The sequence below is a fragment of the Salminus brasiliensis genome, chromosome 19, assembly GCF_030463535.1.
Source record: "Salminus brasiliensis chromosome 19, fSalBra1.hap2, whole genome shotgun sequence".
In the NCBI taxonomy this organism is placed as follows: domain Eukaryota; kingdom Metazoa; phylum Chordata; class Actinopteri; order Characiformes; family Bryconidae; genus Salminus; species Salminus brasiliensis.
This window is the reverse complement of record NC_132896.1, coordinates 13,389,362-13,409,375: the sequence shown is the minus strand read 5'-3', so window position 1 is coordinate 13,409,375 and position 20,014 is coordinate 13,389,362. Positions and strand designations below refer to the sequence as shown.

Here is a 20,014-nt window from a genome sequence, read left to right as displayed (position 1 = left end):
CGTTTTGGCACAATGTAAAGAACTGCCAGATTCACATTATGTTAAAAAGTGAGAATTGGAGATGTTTTTGCGTTCATGAATTATGATTAATTAACTGTCACTTTTCTTCGATTAATCCATTATAGATGCCTCGTATATGCTCGCCTGTTCAATGGTATATGTATTAAAAGCAATTGAACTCAGAACTGAATGTAAATGGTTGTCTGTTGAATGTAAGCCCTGCACCTAACCCTAAACCTAATCTTAACCATAACCTTGAATCAATCCTACCACTTAACTGTAATCCAAACCTTAACCTAAACCTGAAATCTGACACTAAATAGGGAAGGATAGGTGTAGAGACACATTGAATAAACAATCATTTACATTCAGCATTTAATAGGCATTCAGTTGAATGTCAGATGACAACGGACCAACCAAGTAAAGTGATCCCATTTATTATTCAGTCTTTGCATTTGGAATTTGTTCTAAAAGTATAAAAGATTTCCATGAGATTCTACTACAGACGCTGTATGAAAGGTAACAAGAGTATTTTAATAATAATAAATAATACTGAATGAATGAACTGAGGAAGTAGAAGCAAATCAGGATGAAACATGAATTTTCACATCTATGAATACATAAACAGGTGAATTATATTACAGACACAGCATAAAGAAAGTATGTAAAACAACACTTACTGCCCCTGAGTTCAAAGACCTCTCCGATGAGCATGAAGAAGGGCTCAGCGAGGTCATCTTTCTTTCCATCTGCCTCATCGCCATAGTCAGAGAGATCACTGTCGTCATCGGCTTCATCCTGAGAAGGAAAGAAAAAGAGACTTTGACTGTGGATGGACATAGATCACACCATGATATATTCCTGATGTAGCGCGCTCATCCTGGCACCCAACAGGTGCCAAGTGTTGATCATTAATATGCATGAGCTCATTAACATATGGGTTTTTACTAGGGGTCTGTTTCTTTTTTTTCTATAATTGTACCACGCAGTTTTGTGTGGCATAGAAGCACTGTAGTGTTCTACAATTCTAAATAGGTGGGCAGTCACACCTCAGACAACAGGCCTGGTCTACATTCTCTCTAGGGCTTCGACTATCTTTGAAAGTGGGCCAGAAGCTATTTCTATTGTAACTATTTCTTACACTTCTGTCCTTACAAATCCTCTTAATAACGTGTCCGGCGCACATGTTTGTGTGTTTACAAACCTCCTGATGGGAGAAGAAGTCACGAGGCAGTCTCCCCAGAAAAGAGGCGAACGAGAAGGAGGATTTCTTCTGGATGTCTATGACCTTAAGGTGCTCTGGTGAAGGGCTGAGGAAAGCGTATAATGCCTCACTTTGGCACATGAGCTCATCCGTCAGCATTTTCTAAAAAGGAAACAATCATACAATTCAAAACACTGAAACACTGCTGATGACAGCTCATAAAAACATTGTTGTTTAGTCTTGGCACTTGGCAACACACTAGCAACCACTTGAGATACCACAGTAACCATTTGGAATACCACAGACACTACCTAGTAACACTAGGCAACACTAACTATCTGACAAGCTAGTTAACTAACTAACTGCCTAGCAACACTGACAAGCATCTAGCAACACCAAGCAACCACTAAGCAACTTCATAACACCCACACCAGCAACACCACAGCCTGGGATATCATAGCAACCACCCGGAATACCATAGCATCAGCCTAGCAACTACTAAGCAAATCCATAGCGACCATCTAACAACACTAATGCACCCAACTAGTGAAGAATGAAGAATACAGTTAGATCACATAAAGAATGGCTGTTTTTTTTTTTAACATAATTTGTAGTAAAATATATAATAAATATATGATAATAAATATACACTTAGCCTCTAGTGATTCCCCAATCCTACATGCAGGTGACAACCCACAACTTAATCACAGCTTGAGACCGCCACAAATTTTCAAAAATATAGACAGAACAGAATTGTTTGAAATGGTCAATTTGATCTGCAACGGCAGCGTTTTGACTGGGGTGCAGCCAATTGCTGTAACCATCAAACAATTGGTAAATTAGCCGTAAGTGAAACGCAAGCTGAATATGCTACTTTTGCCTTTGAAGTTTTCACTCTCCTCTCTTTCTCTAGAGCTGGGGGCCTCCATCCCGTCTCTAATCTCTGCTGGTGGGTTATGAGAACACATTTCCAATCAGACTACCCAACACTCAACAGCCCTTCAACTAGCATACACAAACAAGCTACCCAGGGAGCCGAAATTGCTTTTTTGAAATTGGTTCTGATTGCAAAATGAAAAACGTTCAGCGGACTTTGTAGTCAACAAACGGGCAGAAGCGACGCAGACTCATGAGTAAAACGCAGTGTGTAATGCATGCTAAGTGGCACTTTTGAGACTCACCTGCAAAAACGTGTTTAGTTGGTTTTTGGATTTCTCAAGGAATTTTTGGTCAATGGATTTGAATGGCAGTTTACTGAGAGAGGGAAGCTGGACCTTCTTCAAAGATGGAAAACACTGGAAAAGGAGAAAAGGAAATGAGAGAAAGAAAGAGTAAGAGTGAGAGAGAGATTGATGGCCTGTGGTGTTACAGTTCTGTCATGCATAATTTGTATCACATCTCATAACATGCAACAGTGTGATGAGTCATCTCGTTGCCATAGCAACACAGTTGGGGCATGGCAGAAGAGTCACACTGCTGAATCTCGGTGGTATTTCAGACGTCGGCACTGCAGCATACAATCCTCTCAGAAGGCAACCGGGGGGGGGGGGCAGTCACGTCATGAATGTGACGGAGAGGGGTCAGGTACCTCGGTCAGCTTCCTGTGCAGAGCCTGGAACTCGCTCAGCTTCCTGGTGACGGTCCAGCAGTTGTTCTTAGAGTCGTCTCCTTCCAACAGACTCACTGCTACAGAGTAACACGGCATCTGCTCACCGTTCTCCTCGCAGGCCTGACAGACACACACATTCAACCGACATGAACATTTTGCGATGTATAACATTGTTTCCATTGGTAGCAGTTGTCTGTGGCGTCTCGCCGCTACATTTACACTACCAATCCAACCAATCAATCATGTAAATCAACACCTTGGTGATTTGTCGGATAATGCAATCCAGTTGGTTAACTGTGCTAATAATAAAGCTATAATACATCATTATTTATCAGACGCTCTCCTAAAGCGCTAATAAAATAAAAGTATTGAAGGTAAACAGAGCAGGCTTCTGGTTAGGTGGGGGGAGGAGGCAACAACACATCTCTCTTCTCGCTCTCTTAGATCTAAGCTTGGTAAGCTTAGCTCCTATCCCAGCTATCTTCCCTTCCAATAAGTACCTTGCAGTAGGCACTTTACTGCAACCTGAGCTTATCTACAAATTTCAGGGCGGACTAAGGTAACTTGACTAATGGTAATGGCATACACTTTTCTTTGGCTTCGGCAATGTGCTGGCACTTCTCTCAAACACCCGGAGAGACTCACTTCCCACAGCAAAACCACAGGCTGACACACATACACAGGTGCAGCAAAGGCTGTTGTTGAGGCACTGGAGATGGACAAAGTGCTAAGGACTTCCTTCAGCAACCACTAAAAAAATAGTTAGCTATATGTGATAATTAACTTAATCATTAAGTGTCAACCAAAAAAACAATCCTGCCAGCTTTGCATCACTAACTTTTTTTCTATCCACAAGCCATCAAGCTTGTGAACATCTCCTTCCCCCTTCCACTCTGAACTGGCTGAACTCGCACTGACATGCACTCATTAATATGAGCCCACAACATATTTCACTGCTACTGTTGTACCAATAATGTTTACTTTTGTACTTGCACAATGCCCTTTACTGTACTGTATTCTTTAACTTCCATTACTTAGTTTTTTTCTTTTACTTAGCTTTACTTTAGTGTATATGTTTATGTATATGTGTATATTTTTATTATTAATGTAGTGTTTTTAGTGCAGTGTGTGGAAACTCTGACTAAACACCAAGCTAAATCACCCAATGAAGACAGAGTCGTAGTAAGGTTTGACCATTTACTGTCACTCTTCCTCATTAGCATGCAGGTGAAAAGACATTGCCTCGTAGATGCCTCCAGATAATAGGAGACTAATTTCAGAACATTCACTAATGTCTGCCTCGTTTTGTTTGGCCTCAGAACCCCCAGAAACCACGGAGGTGGTGGTCACCGGAAGTGACGTCACCGCACATTACACATCGAAATGAATTGAAACTTTTTTTTTTTTTTTTTTACTTAAGACAAAAATAAGCAACAACAAATCTTAAAATACTAGAAAGAAAAACTGAAAAGATTAACTAAATGCCATCAAAATCATACTTATTCTGTTTCTCTCTTTTTATAGTAATATTCATTATTATTATTTATTTAGATCGGTACATGGAGGAACTGAAAAGTGAGAATTTCATAGTACAGCGTACTGCTTGTTTCTGCTGTGCATATGACAAACTCTTGAATCTTGAAGAGAATCATAGGCACTCTAAAAGACAAATCTGTAGGTTTCAGCCAAATATCAGGGTTGTAAATAAGCTTGTTAAACTGCATCTGATCTTATTCCTTCCCAACCAAAAACACAAACTTACTATTTACACAAAGTGTACACAGAGCACAAGTTAAAATACTGAATAATAGGCATAAGGTGCCTCAGCAGTCTATTGCACTGCCACTATGGCCCGGGGTTCATGAGTTCGAATCCCGAGTCATGCCGTTTTGCCATCAGCAGCTGAAGTCAGAGAGAGCACAATTGGCCATGCTTTTCCAGGGTTCCCTTATCACTCTAGATGTCAAGCGGCATAGTTCAAGAAGAGGTGATGGCTGGCTTTACATGTATCGGAGGGTACCCTCCTAGTGTCGAGAGGCATTGCTAGTGCTAGGGTGAGCTACACTCGAGCGGGTTAATTGGGAGTACCAAAATGGGAAATAAATAAACAAACAAACAGACAAACAAAATGAATAGACTCATTCTTTGGCACCTTTAATATAATTTATTACCATATTATTTGCCGTTTTTTTTATGACCTACGTTTACATAAATTCTCTTCATAGGAAATGTTTTAATTGTTGTATTACACTTATGTTAAAGGTTAGGTTTGGATTAATTTTACACAGATTACCCATTATGGTCTGTTCAAATCCTTTCCCTGCGTGTAGGTAAACCTCTGCAACCTCCATATCGTCCAATTAATCAGCCAATGATAATAATATGTCAGGCCCTTCGAAAAATGTTTTAACAGGCTTTCTTGTAAGATAATAATACACACTGTAAACAAACTAAACTGCTCATTCAGATCCCCATTAGGTCATTTAAAAGCCATCAGCAATAACAGCAAGCATATCTTCAGACAGACAGTAAATGCTTCAGGCATGACTCACAATCTCAATTATAGTTCATTTCTGAAAGGTCACACTAACTGATGTGACAATGTACCCAAGAAAGACACACAAGAGGGCATCTCACAATCTCATAACGGTTGTTTGCCTGCTGATGTTTCATGAACATTCAGCAGACAAACAACCACTTAATGCCTGACAGCAAATTAAGCCTGAGGAAAAGAGATGTGCAACACAGGGAAGGCTGGTAATCAGAGCCCCAGTTATAAAGTATGTGGTGCGCATGTGTGTGTATGCTGGGTGGTGTATCCTACAACTTCCTATAACTTTTTAATCCAAAAACTTACTGATAAGCTTTTCAAAAATAAAGATGCATCATGCATTTTTAAAACCTTAGTCTAAAGTTGTTTGAAGTTTGACAAGGGTCCGATTATGATGGCAAGATGACAGGGTCAGAGCATTGCAATGAACATTGAAATTGCATGGTGGCCCAACCTTACAATTTACAGGAGGTAAAGGATCTGCTGCAGATTCTGGTCTTGTGGTATCCATGCCTCGAATGGTCAGATCTCATGTGGCAGTGCGGGAGGGGGGGGCTCCTCAATATTAGGCAGGTGGTGCTAATGTTATGGTTATGGCTGATTGGTGAAAAATAAAACGTAAACATTGTTTGCCACTATATAACGCTATATTTAACATGCTAAACACACAAGAGGACCTGATTATAATAATTTACTGATTTTAACATTAGTCAGTCAATCTAAACCTTTCTTCGCAGCTTGGACACCACAAATCAACTTCACTAGTTTTGAAAGTCATACCGTCAGCCCCTCAGTATCGCACCCTCCCCCGGGGCGATTCCGAGCCTCAGCTGACAGGCCCAAATAAGGACTTCTGCCTCGTTTGGTTCATGTGTTTGGTTCTTTTCATGTGTATTGGTTCATGATTCATGTTCATTTGTGTTCATGTGTTTGATTCAGTGTGTCTCGTTTCATTAAGAAGCCTCGGCACCGCAATTCGGGGTTCCTTGTACTGTAGAAGTGTGTTGAGGTCAGCTACTGCTCAGTTCACAGTCCCAGGTTCGCCATTTTGTTTGCCACGTTCATGTTTTTATTGATGAATGTTGTTCATGGTTTGCTGCTTTTTTGCCTCACTTGCCCCCTTTTGTTTGTCTCATTGTGTTAATAAATCTGCTTGCTTTGACTCAATCTCTGCGAGTGTTCGTCCCTCTGTGTCTGGCCTAGCACGCCATGACACATATTAGCTACATTTTCAGCCAAAGACATTTTGCAGGTTAAGGTTAGTAGAAAATTTTAAATATTAAATGAACCATTAATTAACATTATTTTTTCTTCATATAGCCAACTTGCTAACTAATATTATGCAATTATATATATATATATATATATATATATATATATATATATATATATATATATATATATATATATATATACACACACATACATACACACATATACATATACATATATATACATATATATATATATAATTTTTTTATTTATTTATTTTTTTACTCCTGCATATCATAATATAATAATATAATAATATATAATGAAAGATAATATATAATAATATAATAAAAGAATATCAATGAGCTTCTGTGAAGTCGGTGCTGTGTGGCCATGGGATGTGAAGGCTGTGACGCCACAACGGTGATAGGCTGTTGTTAGGGAAACACTTGGCTGGTGGTGGACTGACCTCGGCAGTGTTGATGACAGCCCTCCAGGTGCCCAAGTTCTCACACCACCAGTCTGTGCGTGAGATATGCAACTGAAGGTCACTGTGCTCCTTCTCCATCACCCTGATCTCCTCTTTTAGCATGGTCACAATCTGCACACAGTCAAACACGATTAAGAGCACATCCTGCAGCATACTACAACACTTATATTGGTGAAAAAAAACAAACAAACAAACAATAACAAAAAACATAAATAAGACTGTAAGCCTATCATGAAAAACAATGGGCCTATAATCTATGAGTGCTATCACTATCAATTACTAGTACTGGATAGAAATACATTTTACGGTTAATTCATGCCAGAACAGGAATGACCTTCTCAAAACTACTCCCACAAAGTTGGAAGCCTACAACTGTCTAAAATGTCACTGCACACTTCATGTACCCTTCACTAAAACCAAGAGAGCTGAGCCAAAACTCTGAAAGACCCAGATCATTGTGACTCCACCACCAAACTCTGCAGTCCAGGAGGTAGTGTTTTCCTAGAGTTCACCAAACCTAGATTTATCCATCATACTGCCACATAGTGACAATGTTGCTTCAGTGAGTGATGCAACAGAAGATTGGCAATGTTTATGAGCACTCGGCATCACCACTTTGCGAGTTTGCATGGTCTACTGCTTTGTGGCTGAGCTGTTGTCGCTCCTAGACACTTCCATTTCACAATAACAGCACTTTGATCTCGGTCTAGCAGGGTGAAAAATTCACAAACTGACTTGTTTGAGGAGCTTGTGGTCGATGCCACCGAGCTCTTCAGTATAACTCATTCTACTGCCAATGTTTGTCTACAGCAATGTGCTTTTGATTCTAAACAACTGTTAGCAATGGGCGCGACGTCTGAGTGCAATTGTTAGGAGGGATGTCCATATACTTTTGGCCACAAGTGTATTTTGGAAGCCTTCTTCTAAAAATATAAAACTGCACCTAAACAGGTAAGAATTCTAATTCTTAGGGTTGATTCAATGCTACCTTTTGGGATCTTAAAGCAGTAGTATGTGAAAATTGGTATTTCTTGATGCTGCAGTTGGGAAGTGTAACTCGCGAGCGCAGTCCTATTCGTTTCACTAGATTTACATGGTGCAGTTAGCATCTTGCAAATTCACACTGATTTGGAAGCTTCTATTTTAAGGTAAAATGCTATATAATGCTGCTTTAATTTGATACATTTTCGACACAGCAAAACTAATGAGTGGCTAAAAAAAAATTAATGTGTTAACTTTTTCATTTTACAAGAAAATTCATTATACTTAAAGCTAAACACTAGAAACGAAGGCTGTGTTCATAGTGCTCTAAGTACCAGATCAGCCCCAAGCTATCACATTAGTCACAAAGCAATGATGCACCCATACTAAACACAATCATTTGCATTTAACACAGTCTCTCAGTTGGGATCTGCTCCAGTAGTGGACTCCTGTCAGAGAGCAGTTCTCTGCCTTTTTCAGGGGTGACTGGGTAAGGCCAAATGTGTCATTTCCTGCCAGCGGAGGGCAGAAGTTTAAGGTGAGTGGCCCTGCTGAAGGAGAATGCTAATACTGACCTTGGCTTTGACAGACAAGTCAAATAAAAAGAAAGACATTAATAAATCATGCTACAGTGAGGTCAGTCCTCTTGTTACTGAGGGCCAGATGCAAGCACTTAAACATCAAACATAAAGAAATATGTTTTTTCAACACAGCAGACAACAGAAAAGTAAGTAGTAAAAGACTGCTGGTGCTGGAGACGGTAGTTGCTGAAGATTTACATAGAGCTCTACTCAAAAATAGGGCTGTGTATTGGCAAGAGCCTGCCAAAATGTTCTATATCATGATACAGGGGGTTATGATTCAATATATTGTGATATACTGCGATACTGTAAGGTGATATATATAATATAATATATTATATTATATTATATTATATATATATATATATATATATATATATATATACAGTGAGTCCAAGAAGTATTTGATCCCTTGCTGATTTTCTTCGTTGGCCCACTAATAAAGACATGATCATTCTATACTTTTAATGGTAGATGTATTCTTACATGGAGAGACAGAATATTAAAAAGAAAATCCAGAAAATAAATCTAAGGAATATATATTAATTGATTTGTATTTCATGGAGTGAAATAAGTATTTGATCCCTTAGTATTCATTAGCAGTTCTGGCTTTTACAGACCAGTTAGACACTCCCAATCAACTTGTTACCTGACCTGAAGCCACCTGTTCTCACTAATCACTTGTGTGAAAAACACCTGTCCACAGAATCAGACAGATCACACAGATTTCAAGTCTCCAACATGGGTAAAACCAAAGAGCTGTCACAGGACCTCAGAGTCAGAATTGTTGACCTTCACAAAGCTGGAATGGGCTACAAAAAGATTAGTAAGGTGTTGGATGTGAAAGTAACAACTATTGGTGCAATTATCAGAAAGTTTAAAGAGTATAACATGACAATCAACAGACCTCGGCCCGGTGCTCCAAAGAAGATTTCGCCTCGTGGGGTGGCAATGATGCTGAGAACAGTCAGAAATCGTCCTGCAACCACTCGGCAGGAGTTAGCAAATGACCTGAAGGCAGCTGGGACCACAGTTTGCAAGGAAACAATTGGCAACACTTTGCGCAACAATGGATTCACATCCTGCAGTGCCCGAAAGGTACCCCTGCTGAAGAGAGCACATGTGGAGGCGCGCCTCAAGTATGCCAATGATCATTTGAAAGATGAACCAAGTTATTGGGAGAAGGTTTTGTGGTCAGACGAGACCAAAATTGAACTTTTTGGCCTCAACTCCACCCGCCATGTGTGGAGGAAGAAAAATGCTGCCTATGACCCCAAGAACACTGTGCCCACCGTCAAGCATGGAGGTGGAAGCATAATGTTTTGGGGGTGTTTCTCTGCCAAGGGTACAGGGCTACTTCACCGCATCACTGGGAAGATGGATGGAGCCATGTACCGCACAATCCTGAGGGACAACCTCCTCCCCTCTGCCAGGGATCTGAAAATGGGCCGTGGTTGGGTCTTCCAACATGATAACGACCCTAAACATACAGCAAAGGCAACAAAGGATTGGCTCAAGAAAAATCACATTAAGGTCATGGAGTGGCCCAGCCAGTCGCCAGACCTCAATCCGATCGAAAATCTATGGAGGGAGCTGAAGGTCAGAGTTGCCAAGCGACAGCCCACCAACCTTCATGATTTAGAGAGGATCTGCAAAGAAGAGTGGGCCAAAATTCCCCCTGGTGTGTGTGCTAAACTTGTGGTTAACTACAACAAACGTCTCACCGCTGTGCTTGCAAACAAAGGCTTTGCCACTAAGTATTGAGTGTGTTTGGCAAGAGGGATCAAATACTTATTTTCCTCATTGAAATACAAATTAATTAAAATATATTCTTTAAAATTATATTCTGGATTTTTGTCTTGATATTCTGTCTCTCCATGTTAGAATATATCTACCATTAAAAGTGCAGAAGGATAGTGTCTTTATTAGTGGGCAAACAAAGAAAATCAGCAAGGGATCAAATACTTCTTGGACTCACTGTATATATATATATATATATATATATATATATAAAGAAAAGTTGCAGTCAGAACAGTAAGACCTGAAGAGTACAGCACTGCTATCTAGCAGTGGAGGGTTTTAAAAAACACTATACAAAATGAATCACTGTCTGCAACCAATCTATATACCCTCTATATACCCAATATATACTGCCACCGAAAATATTTACTTACTTCGATTTCTCAATATTTTCCCTCACCCTACGTAAACACTAATACTTACTTACAATTGATTATCCAGTACAGTTTGGTTTCAAACAGCAAAAAAACTACAGGGAAAACATACACCTTACCTTTTTGTCAGTTCTGGGTGCACCCTGTATGATGCCGAGTGCTTGCCGTTTGTACTCCAGTCTTTCACACAGCTGGCTCAGTTTGTTTGCAGCATAGCTGGCCTGCTCATTGATGCCCTTACTGCCCTCGTCTACAGCCACTTCTACCCCCTCCATGGCCTGGCACTGCTCACACGCACACAAACACAGAATGCAGAATCAGCCTCGAGTGATTAAATGCCTTCATAATCCTAAACCATTGTACTCAAAAGATCATAATGAGCCAGACATTTACTTTAAACACTTTGGGGCGGATGTTTGTAGACAAGCTCAGGAGCAGCACAAAACGGGCCTTGATGTGAGCGCAATTTGCGCTTACTTACTTACTAAGGCTGCCACAAGTAAACAAGCTGGAAAAAATCTGCCTATCGGAAACATTTGACAGGGGAATAATTGTACTCTGCCTTAACACATAGGATTAGTCAGACCCGTCTGAAACCCGTCATTTATACAGACTGCGCGCTCTTGCATCAGCAAAGATTTTGAAAAGTTTTCTTATCTACACATTTACACCTAGTTTGAATCAAGAGGAATATGTAATGTGCAAATCTTCACTGGCTTTTTTTTGTGTTTTTCCAGGCACACAGGCCATAACTTGCATATTTGGAACCTTGTACACGTGTCATACATAAACTGTATAAAAAAAAAAAAAAAACATCCTAGTTGCACAGGTAACTCATCTAATAACTAAAAAGTTTAATAACAATAATAATCTTAAAACTCTTGTGTTTTGAGAAACCTTTGCACTATTACACTAATAAACATTACTGTCAAATTTACAGCAAATTATTTTAGATGTAAATGTTCATTATGGCATAAATTATTTTACTGCAATTTTACAAAACTAAAAATCCCAATAATACCTGTAACAACAGTATGACCCAGTATAGCCCACAATAAGAATTAACAATGCTTTATATGTAAAACTACATACAGTGTTTACAGCATGTGCATATTACTATTAGTTTAGTTTCTCATGTATCTCAGGGTGTGAAACTGCAAAACAAAATATGCAGCTGGCGCTCTCCCTGTATATGTGGCCTGTTCAACTAGGTGGAAATACTGTATGTCCAAATTTTTTGTTTGTTTGTTTAGTACTTCATAACATTTGTTTTATACTTCATTGTATTATTGATAGTTTTGTTTCTTTATTTAATTTGGTCATGTGAATATGATCTGTCTATAGGTGACTCAAACTGTGCATGTTAATTTAACTGGCATAAATGTATCAGATGTATCCAGGAGTACCGTGCCTTGTTTTCACCGTTCCCTGTTTTGGGGAAACACCAAAATATGCAAGATGGGGAACTTCAGGACAAGAGTTAAACTAAAACTGAAGTGAAACCGCTAATATAGTGATATTAGAGGTTGTGCGATTTGTGATACTACGCTTGGCATGCAGTTGGTTTAGCGTAGTGAGTAATGGCAGACTATGGTTCGATTCCCCGACCAGGCCAACACACCACTCTACACCAAAAAAAAATCCTTGGACAAGTATTCCAAATCTACCTGTGTAACATAATCCAGTCATACGTCGCTCTGGATAAAAGAGTTAGCTAAATGCCATGAATGTAATGCCCTGAACTATATCAGAGCCAAAGTACTGTTACAATCTCAAGAGAAGTAAGAACTCACTCCATCCTCTTTGTCCTCGCTGCTCGACTGTGAGCTGCTCCTCTGCTCCTCCCGCTTCATGAGCCGCTCATAGAGGTCGCTCACTAGAAAAGATGGGTAATATCGCTCCTTCATGGTTTCATAGACATCACTCTGGATCTTGTGGAACACGTCCGTGCCCTTGTTTCCAACCAGAGTTTGCTGGATCTCCTTATACAAAGCTTTCTCCACAGGGATTTCCCGGCTCTCCACAAAGTCCTGATAGATCTCTCCAACTAGCTGAGGTACCTCGTTCTGTGGAAGAAGACGGCTAATAGTTGCACATGGTTGGAAAACAAAAAAATGGAACTGGCTTGATTCCGAGGGGCCTCCAAGACTTTGTCTAGAATTTTTCAGGAGTTTGTGCTCGGGTAGGTCTAGTCAGGTCAACTTTGATATATCAATGTGACATGTTTATCTGCTGTTGCGATCAAAGTATCACTTATAACAAGCATAAATGTAAAAGTAATGTAAAATCACCACCACTGGAACACTGCCAGTTTGATATCCTAACCTTTTATCTTTCTCAAAACATGGCAATGGTGAGAATGTTGACTTCGGTTTAAGTGTGTTCGGTTTATGTGGCCCCAAACTCTACCTTATGCACACCTCTAACAGGTACAGCAATTAGGGACGAACCGATCCGATACAAGGATAGGATATCGGTCCCGATACTGACAAAAGTAGCTGGATAATTAGACTGATCCACGGGACTGCGGATTGGGACTGAACCCAATTCCCACATCAACGATATTCTAGGCTTCATAACTCGGGATCACAATAACCTACAGACATGCGCCTGTAATGGAGGACAGCCTAGAAGGAGAGAGAGGGGGTAATGAGGTCACTGCCATTGCCGCTCTTCCATATAATGAGAAGTAAGAGGGGTTTATTCTGCTGCCTTAAGTCTGTCCTCCATTGTGAGGTATCTGGTTTATCAATTAAACAGTGGTATCGGATTGATATTGGCTGATACACAATGTTTATGTATTGTTATTGGAAGAGAAAAAGTAGGATTGGTGCATCCCTAACAGCAATGAGAATTTAGTGAGCTCACATAATTACTCATTTGTATGAATATGATGCTTCAGCTTGTGTCTCTGATCTGGTGGTGCTTTTCCACAACATTTCCCTGCATTTTTTGCTTGGTAAAGCATGCAGTAGTCAGCTGATTTCAAGTTATTACACAAATGTGACAAGAAACAGATTTCAACCTTTGCCTGTGGGTGAACTGCGCATGTCTAAAACAATTCATTAGAACAGAGGCGATGTCAAACAGAAGCTCCCTGTTCCACGAACGCCTCCAGCACATCCAGAAATGCTAACCAGGCCAGTGACATCCAACTTGTGCTCATCACATGTCCTCTTTAATAGGCATGTCAATGTTTTGCCAAGAGGAAAGTCACACTTAAGTGTTACTTGTGGCCCTGTAACACTTCAGCCAGGTATTAGCACGAACCCTTAAGAAGACTGTGTACCACACCACTGCGTAACCGTTCTGAATGTATACACATTTTTAAAGTTTATGCCACATTCAAGAGACCATAAAAGCCCAACTGCTACACAGACAAGCTTTTCTTAGAGCAGCAACTGCATGAAGTCGTGCTGAATTTGTATCTCACCTTGTTAGCAGTCTTGAGTGTCTCTACCAGCTCCCAGAAACTGATGAGAGCTCTCTTATCCACTCGTTCCATGTAGATGCGGAAATGCTCCCGGTATAGAGCATTAGACATGATCTCCTCAAACTGTAGAATCTGTAGGAGAGAGAGCATAAAAATAAAAAACCTGTACAACAGTGTTGTTGCAGCCCATAGTCAATATGTGTCTCGTTTCGTCTTGGTCAAGATAAGATAAGATGAGATAAGATAAGATAAGATAATCCTTTATTAGTCCCACAGTGGGGAAATTCTCAGTGTCACAGCAGAAAGGGATAGCAAGACACTCAGTTACAAAAACATAGATAAATAAATTACACTATATAAACAATATAAATAAGAATTTAAAAAAGCAATAGCAATATTATTTACAGCAAATGACTCTTAATTGCACGTGTGTGTGGGGGGGGAGGGGGGTATTGCACGTAGTATTTTTACATTGAGGGACCTCTGTTCCCTGACCTGTGTAGTTAAGTGTGTGTGTGTATGTGGTCCGCTGGGAGCAGTGCTGGTTGTGCAGTCTGACGGCAGCAGGAAGGAAGGACCTGCGATACCGCTCCTTCACACACTTGGGGTGAAGCAGCCTGTCGCTAAAGGAGCTGCCCAGTGCTGCCAGAGTCTAATGCATGGGGTGGGAGCTGTTCTTCAGCATGGATGCCAGCTTGGCTGTCATCCTCCTGTCTCCCACCACCTGCACTGGGTCTAAGAAGCACCCCAGGACAGAGCCGGCCCTCTTTATGAGTTTGTTCAGTCTCTTCTTATCTGCCGTCGAGATGCTACCGCCCCAGCAGACCACTCCATAAAAGATGGCAGATGCGACCACTGTGTCGAAGAAAGTCCTCAGGAGTGCTCCCTGCACCCTAAAGGACCTCAGTCTCCTCAGTAGGACTGAATGACATCTTGTTGTACATATTACACTGCTGAACCCTTAAAGACTGGCCAGTGTTATTTTGATTTGAGACATGCAAGATTTAATGAGGACATAAGGTGCACAACTAAAAACATAAATACATTTTAATAATAACTTAACTGCATGCAAAAGAACCAAGGAAACACCAAAGCTCAATCAATCATTTCACCCATTGACTGTTGAAAACATGGACAACGCAACATCGCTTAAAAGAGAAGCAACCACAGGTCTAGTGCCTCTGTCTTACCACATCCATTGTTTAATTCCAACAGTTAGTTTTCCCACACATTTGTATTTAGGCTCTGCCTCTTGTCTCTGTGGTCTCATATTTGACAATAATGTCAAATAATTTTGCTGGAAGGGAATGAAACCATGGTGTTCAGGTTTTCTAGAGTCGATGATTTCACTTCATGTCCAGTCATACGAGAGGTAAGCTAAAACAGTGCTTTGTCTTATTTCTGAAACTTGATGCTGTGGTCCAAGGATGTTTTAAAACGTACATCATAATTTAAAACACAGCCAGGTTTTTTGTACTCCATATACAGTTGTAACCAAAATGCGTCCTGGAATAAACACTCATTATGTTATAAATGGTACAAATACCAGAAGAAACCTCTTAAAGCCAGAAATCTAATCTAACCAACAAATGTGGTTTAAGTTAGCCAATCGTAATCCAATCACAATGTGCCCTCGGTGTGTTTACACCGGGATTTTTACTGTGATCAACTGAAATGTGAGCGTGATTCGATAAATGAAATCCCACGTTGACACAAAGTATAAACAAACTCACAGTGCCTTACCCCCAACCCCTTGAATATGTTCAACCAGCACAGCTCAACATTTATCTCAATTATAATGTGGCATTAAAGCAATGACATGCCTAGAATGCCTGCAACTAGTTTCTTTCACTTTCAAAGCTGGCTCTGTATTTTTCAGCTTGTCAACAAATGCACATGGACAGCTGTCCATGCAGGGGAGCCTGGATTGTATTCATGCTGAGTATCGTATTACACAAAGTTTAAATGCTCAATTACGAACAACTGTTAACTCCCCAACCATTCTAAAACGCTGGGAGGCTTTATACCCCTCTAACCATCAGGCATGATGCCAATACATTCATGTTTATCTGCTCCAGAGAGTCCTATTCTATTGGCAACACCTTTCTACAGGGACTGACCAGCTGTGTGTGCACACTTGCACACCTGTGTCAGCAATGGGTGCAACCTAAAGTAGGGGTGTCCACAAACATTTGGACATATAGTGTATCACAAACCAACGCCCTCACTCACATTCAAAGCCAATCCCATTGCCTGGGGCAGAGCCTGACTAGGGGATTCAACATGATCTAGAGGCACAGAGTCTGACACGCAGACTAATCTCAAACACGTTCATGAAATCTGTCAGTAAGAAAACAAAGGCATGTCAGGCGGTCGGTGGACCATGGCCTGCTGAGCATGAAGCTACTGAGCATCTAAGAATAACCATGAGTCCATCAGAGCGGAAAGAACTGTCAGTGTCTTCCCAAAGACCAATGTGAACGTGCAGCTCATAGCTGGATCCATTAAACGGAGCCCATTGAGACAGTCTGAGACAGCTCTGTCTGTGAGCTGCATTATGACAGCCCCATGTGGCCCTGACAAGAACAGCATGTAATACAATTAAGAGCAGGGCAAAGAGGTCTTCCCCCTTGCTGTAGCGCACATCTCCTCTGAGAGAGGCGACAGAGAGACAGAGGAGAGAACGGAGCAGCAAAAAAAAAAAAAAAGGGGGTGTGGAGGGGTGTGGACAGAGACTCAACACAAAAAGAGAGAAGTGGTGTGGAGCACCATATAACTATCCATCGTCTTCCAATGTAGAGGGGACCTGCCTCTGTGCTTGAAGGCACTACATTGAAAACATCCACACAAACTGCTCTGATCATTTTGTGGAGGGAAAACCAACCAGAACATCCTTACCCAAAGAAATGCCTCGGTTATAAAGCAGTTAAGGGGACACGTTGTAAGACTTTCAGACTAACGTCTTGCCTGACAGCCTCACTAGCAGTCCACGGGTCCACTTCACCCATCGGCCTCCACAAAATCGACACATAAAAGGTACGCTACAAATAATATCAAATAGCCTGTTGGAATTTTGGGTTAGCATAGCTAGCTACTTTATGATCAGTGTCCACAGCAGTAGTGCATTCACTTTTCGAATGGACTATTTACTGCATCAGTACTGAAAAAGCCTTATGTCGTAATACTGATGAACAAAATACAGTAAAACTATTCCTTTACAGGAAGGAAAAAAGACAAACACACCGTTTGCAAAAAACACAAGCAGGGTGTGGCTGGTCTGCAGTGAACAATATAGAAACTGCTCAACTCAGTCAATCAACTCACATTGATTTCATGCCAAGGGGCCCATATCCTACTTTTCTAACGTATGTTATCCTCTGAGGTCTGCCTATGATATTTGTGTGTGGGGTTATGAACCAGAAACAGTTTACAAATTATTTTATATTCATCACTCAACTCATTCACTAAATAGACAAAAGTATTGGGACACTCACTCATTCATTGTTTCTTCCAGAATCAAGGGTATTAAAAAAAAATTTAAAAAAAGATAACCACCACCCCACCTCATCCCCAACTCCTCTGCACATCCTCAACTTCCCAGCTTATCCCAAAAGTATTGGATGGAGCACTATCGTTCATTCCAGAGAACACAGTTCCACTGCTCCACAGCTCAATGCTGGGGTGCTTTATTACTCTCTAGAAGAAGGTGCCAATAGGTTCATGTTTATCTGCTCCAAAGAATCAGATTACACTGAAAATACTTTCTGCAGGGACTAAATAAGCTGTGTGTGTGCGCACATTTGGACATCTGTGTCAGCAACGTGTGCAACTTAAAGCAGAAGTGTCCACAAACATTTCGACATATAGCGTATAATTAATCAGGTACAACAAGATTCTTTGAAAGTAGGGCTTGAAGAACCCTCATATTTGGTTAACTGTACCACAGTAAACAGTTCAGTGTATATAAAACTCTAATCTGACTGCCTGCCCTATACTTAGTAGTCCAGGTTAAAAGAATCCTTACAACTTCAGCATAAATTCATAGTCAAATCCAGGAGATGTAGGTTGAACAGGAAGTTACACATGTACACTATATGTCCAAATATTAATTGGACAGCCCTTCTAATGAATGCATGAAGCTGTGGATCAGTGGGACAGTGGGTTCTATTGAATAATTGTGCTCCATCCAATACTTTTGGTATGAGTAAAGGAGTTGGGGATGAGGCAGGGTGATGATCATCCAACATCCTGACCTCACTATTGCTGTCGTCACTTAATGCAGTCAGATCCTCAAAGCAATGCTCCAAAATCTAGTAGAAAAGCTACCCTGGACAGCAGGATGCACTCTTTAATAGCCTTTTTTTAAATAACCTTGCTTTCTCAAAAACAATAAATGAGCAGGTGTCCCAATACGTTTCTCCACGTAGTGTACGTAAATGCATTGGGTTTTTATCATGAACTCAAAAAAGCAGATTTTGTATCTTAGACCCCAGTGGTCCACTTGAAAACCTCACTAGTGTTGGCATACACCAACCTCTTATGCCGAAAAAAGGCACAGAAAATCTACTTTATATTAAAGGAAAATGACAAAACACTGTGGTCCTTTAGACCAAGGAAGCACATGAGAAATCTCCCATGTTTGTGAACACAAATCTCCCTCGAACATTGTCTGTTTACAACCTTCCACCTTCCAAGGAGAATTTCATTTCTCCTTAAGGCACCTCATAGATCAGGAAGGCTCCATTAGAGTCTCCTCACCTTCTGGCCCTGAGGCCCAAATCCTTCATCCTGGTTGCAGTCATCCTGCTGCTCGCAGTTGGGACCCTCTAGCAGCCGGATCTTCTTCTCGCACTGCTTCTTAGCCACCGTGAGCTGATTGATGTAGCGCTTGATATCCCTAGTTCCCAGCAGGTCTGCCTTCATAGCAGCTACCTCCTTCCCTTTACTGTCTACAGAGGGATAGAGAGAGAGAGACGGGGAGAGAGTACATAGAGAAAGATGGGAGGGGGGGGTGAGAAGAAAAGCAAGAGGAGACGAGAAGAAAATTCTGATGAGCCCAACTGCAGGAAGATGAAAGAGAAACCATCATTTCAGGCCATAAAACAGGGAGTAGGAGGACAGGCGCCACACTGCCTTGCATTTAGCTTACATTTGTTTCATGTTGAAAATGTGTCATGCGAGGCAGTGAGCCTCCCTGTAACACAAGGAGGCCCACACAACACTGAAACCATCTCCTCCTCCAACATTTCAATATCCCAACAATGAACCTTGATGAGAAGACAACCACTTGAGTTTTTTTTTTGTGGAGATGTTGATTACAGTTATATGTGAAAGCTTTCCGTCTCTTTCATATTTTGTCTACAGCACCGCTGTGTTTAGGACAGCATGGGTGTGTTCTGACTTCTCTAAACATACTTCTATAACAAGAAAGAGTCACCTCTAAAGCACAGACACAATACGCAAAAGTTAAAGAAGCAGAAAAATGAGCAGTCACTGAGGACAGACGTCCTCTCAGCACGCTTTGTCTGAGAGAGACAAAGCGAGAGCAGGAAAAGGGAACAAAAAGGGAGGAGGTGAGAGAGGGTGAGAGAGAGAGAGAGAGAGAGAGAGAGAGAGAGAGAGTGCAAAGATAGCAAGAAAGAGTGAGAGTGTGAGTGAGAGAGTCTAACAGAGCGAGAGAGAGAGAGAGAGAGAGCAAGAGCGAGAGCTTGAGCGTGAGCAAGAGACAGGAGATATGGGGGACTTTTCACAGTCTCTGCTTGCTTTAATAGAATGTGAC

The 20,014-nt window shown here is 40.9% G+C and overlaps 1 protein-coding gene across 1 annotated transcript in view; it reads right to left on the bottom strand.

Annotated features, from left to right (window-relative positions):
- snx25 (sorting nexin 25) overlaps positions 1–20,014 on the bottom strand; it is a 57,855-nt gene that overhangs the window by 6,555 nt on the left and 31,286 nt on the right. The window contains exons 7-15 of the mRNA XM_072664047.1: positions 18,994–19,184; positions 14,236–14,367; positions 12,596–12,868; positions 10,922–11,086; positions 7,046–7,177; positions 2,793–2,933; positions 2,386–2,499; positions 1,205–1,366; positions 681–798 (exon numbers count right to left, since the gene is read on the bottom strand). Coding sequence (XP_072520148.1) covers positions 681–798; positions 1,205–1,366; positions 2,386–2,499; positions 2,793–2,933; positions 7,046–7,177; positions 10,922–11,086; positions 12,596–12,868; positions 14,236–14,367; positions 18,994–19,184 — 1,428 coding nt within the window. The remainder of the gene's footprint in view (positions 1–680; positions 799–1,204; positions 1,367–2,385; positions 2,500–2,792; positions 2,934–7,045; positions 7,178–10,921; positions 11,087–12,595; positions 12,869–14,235; positions 14,368–18,993; positions 19,185–20,014) is intronic.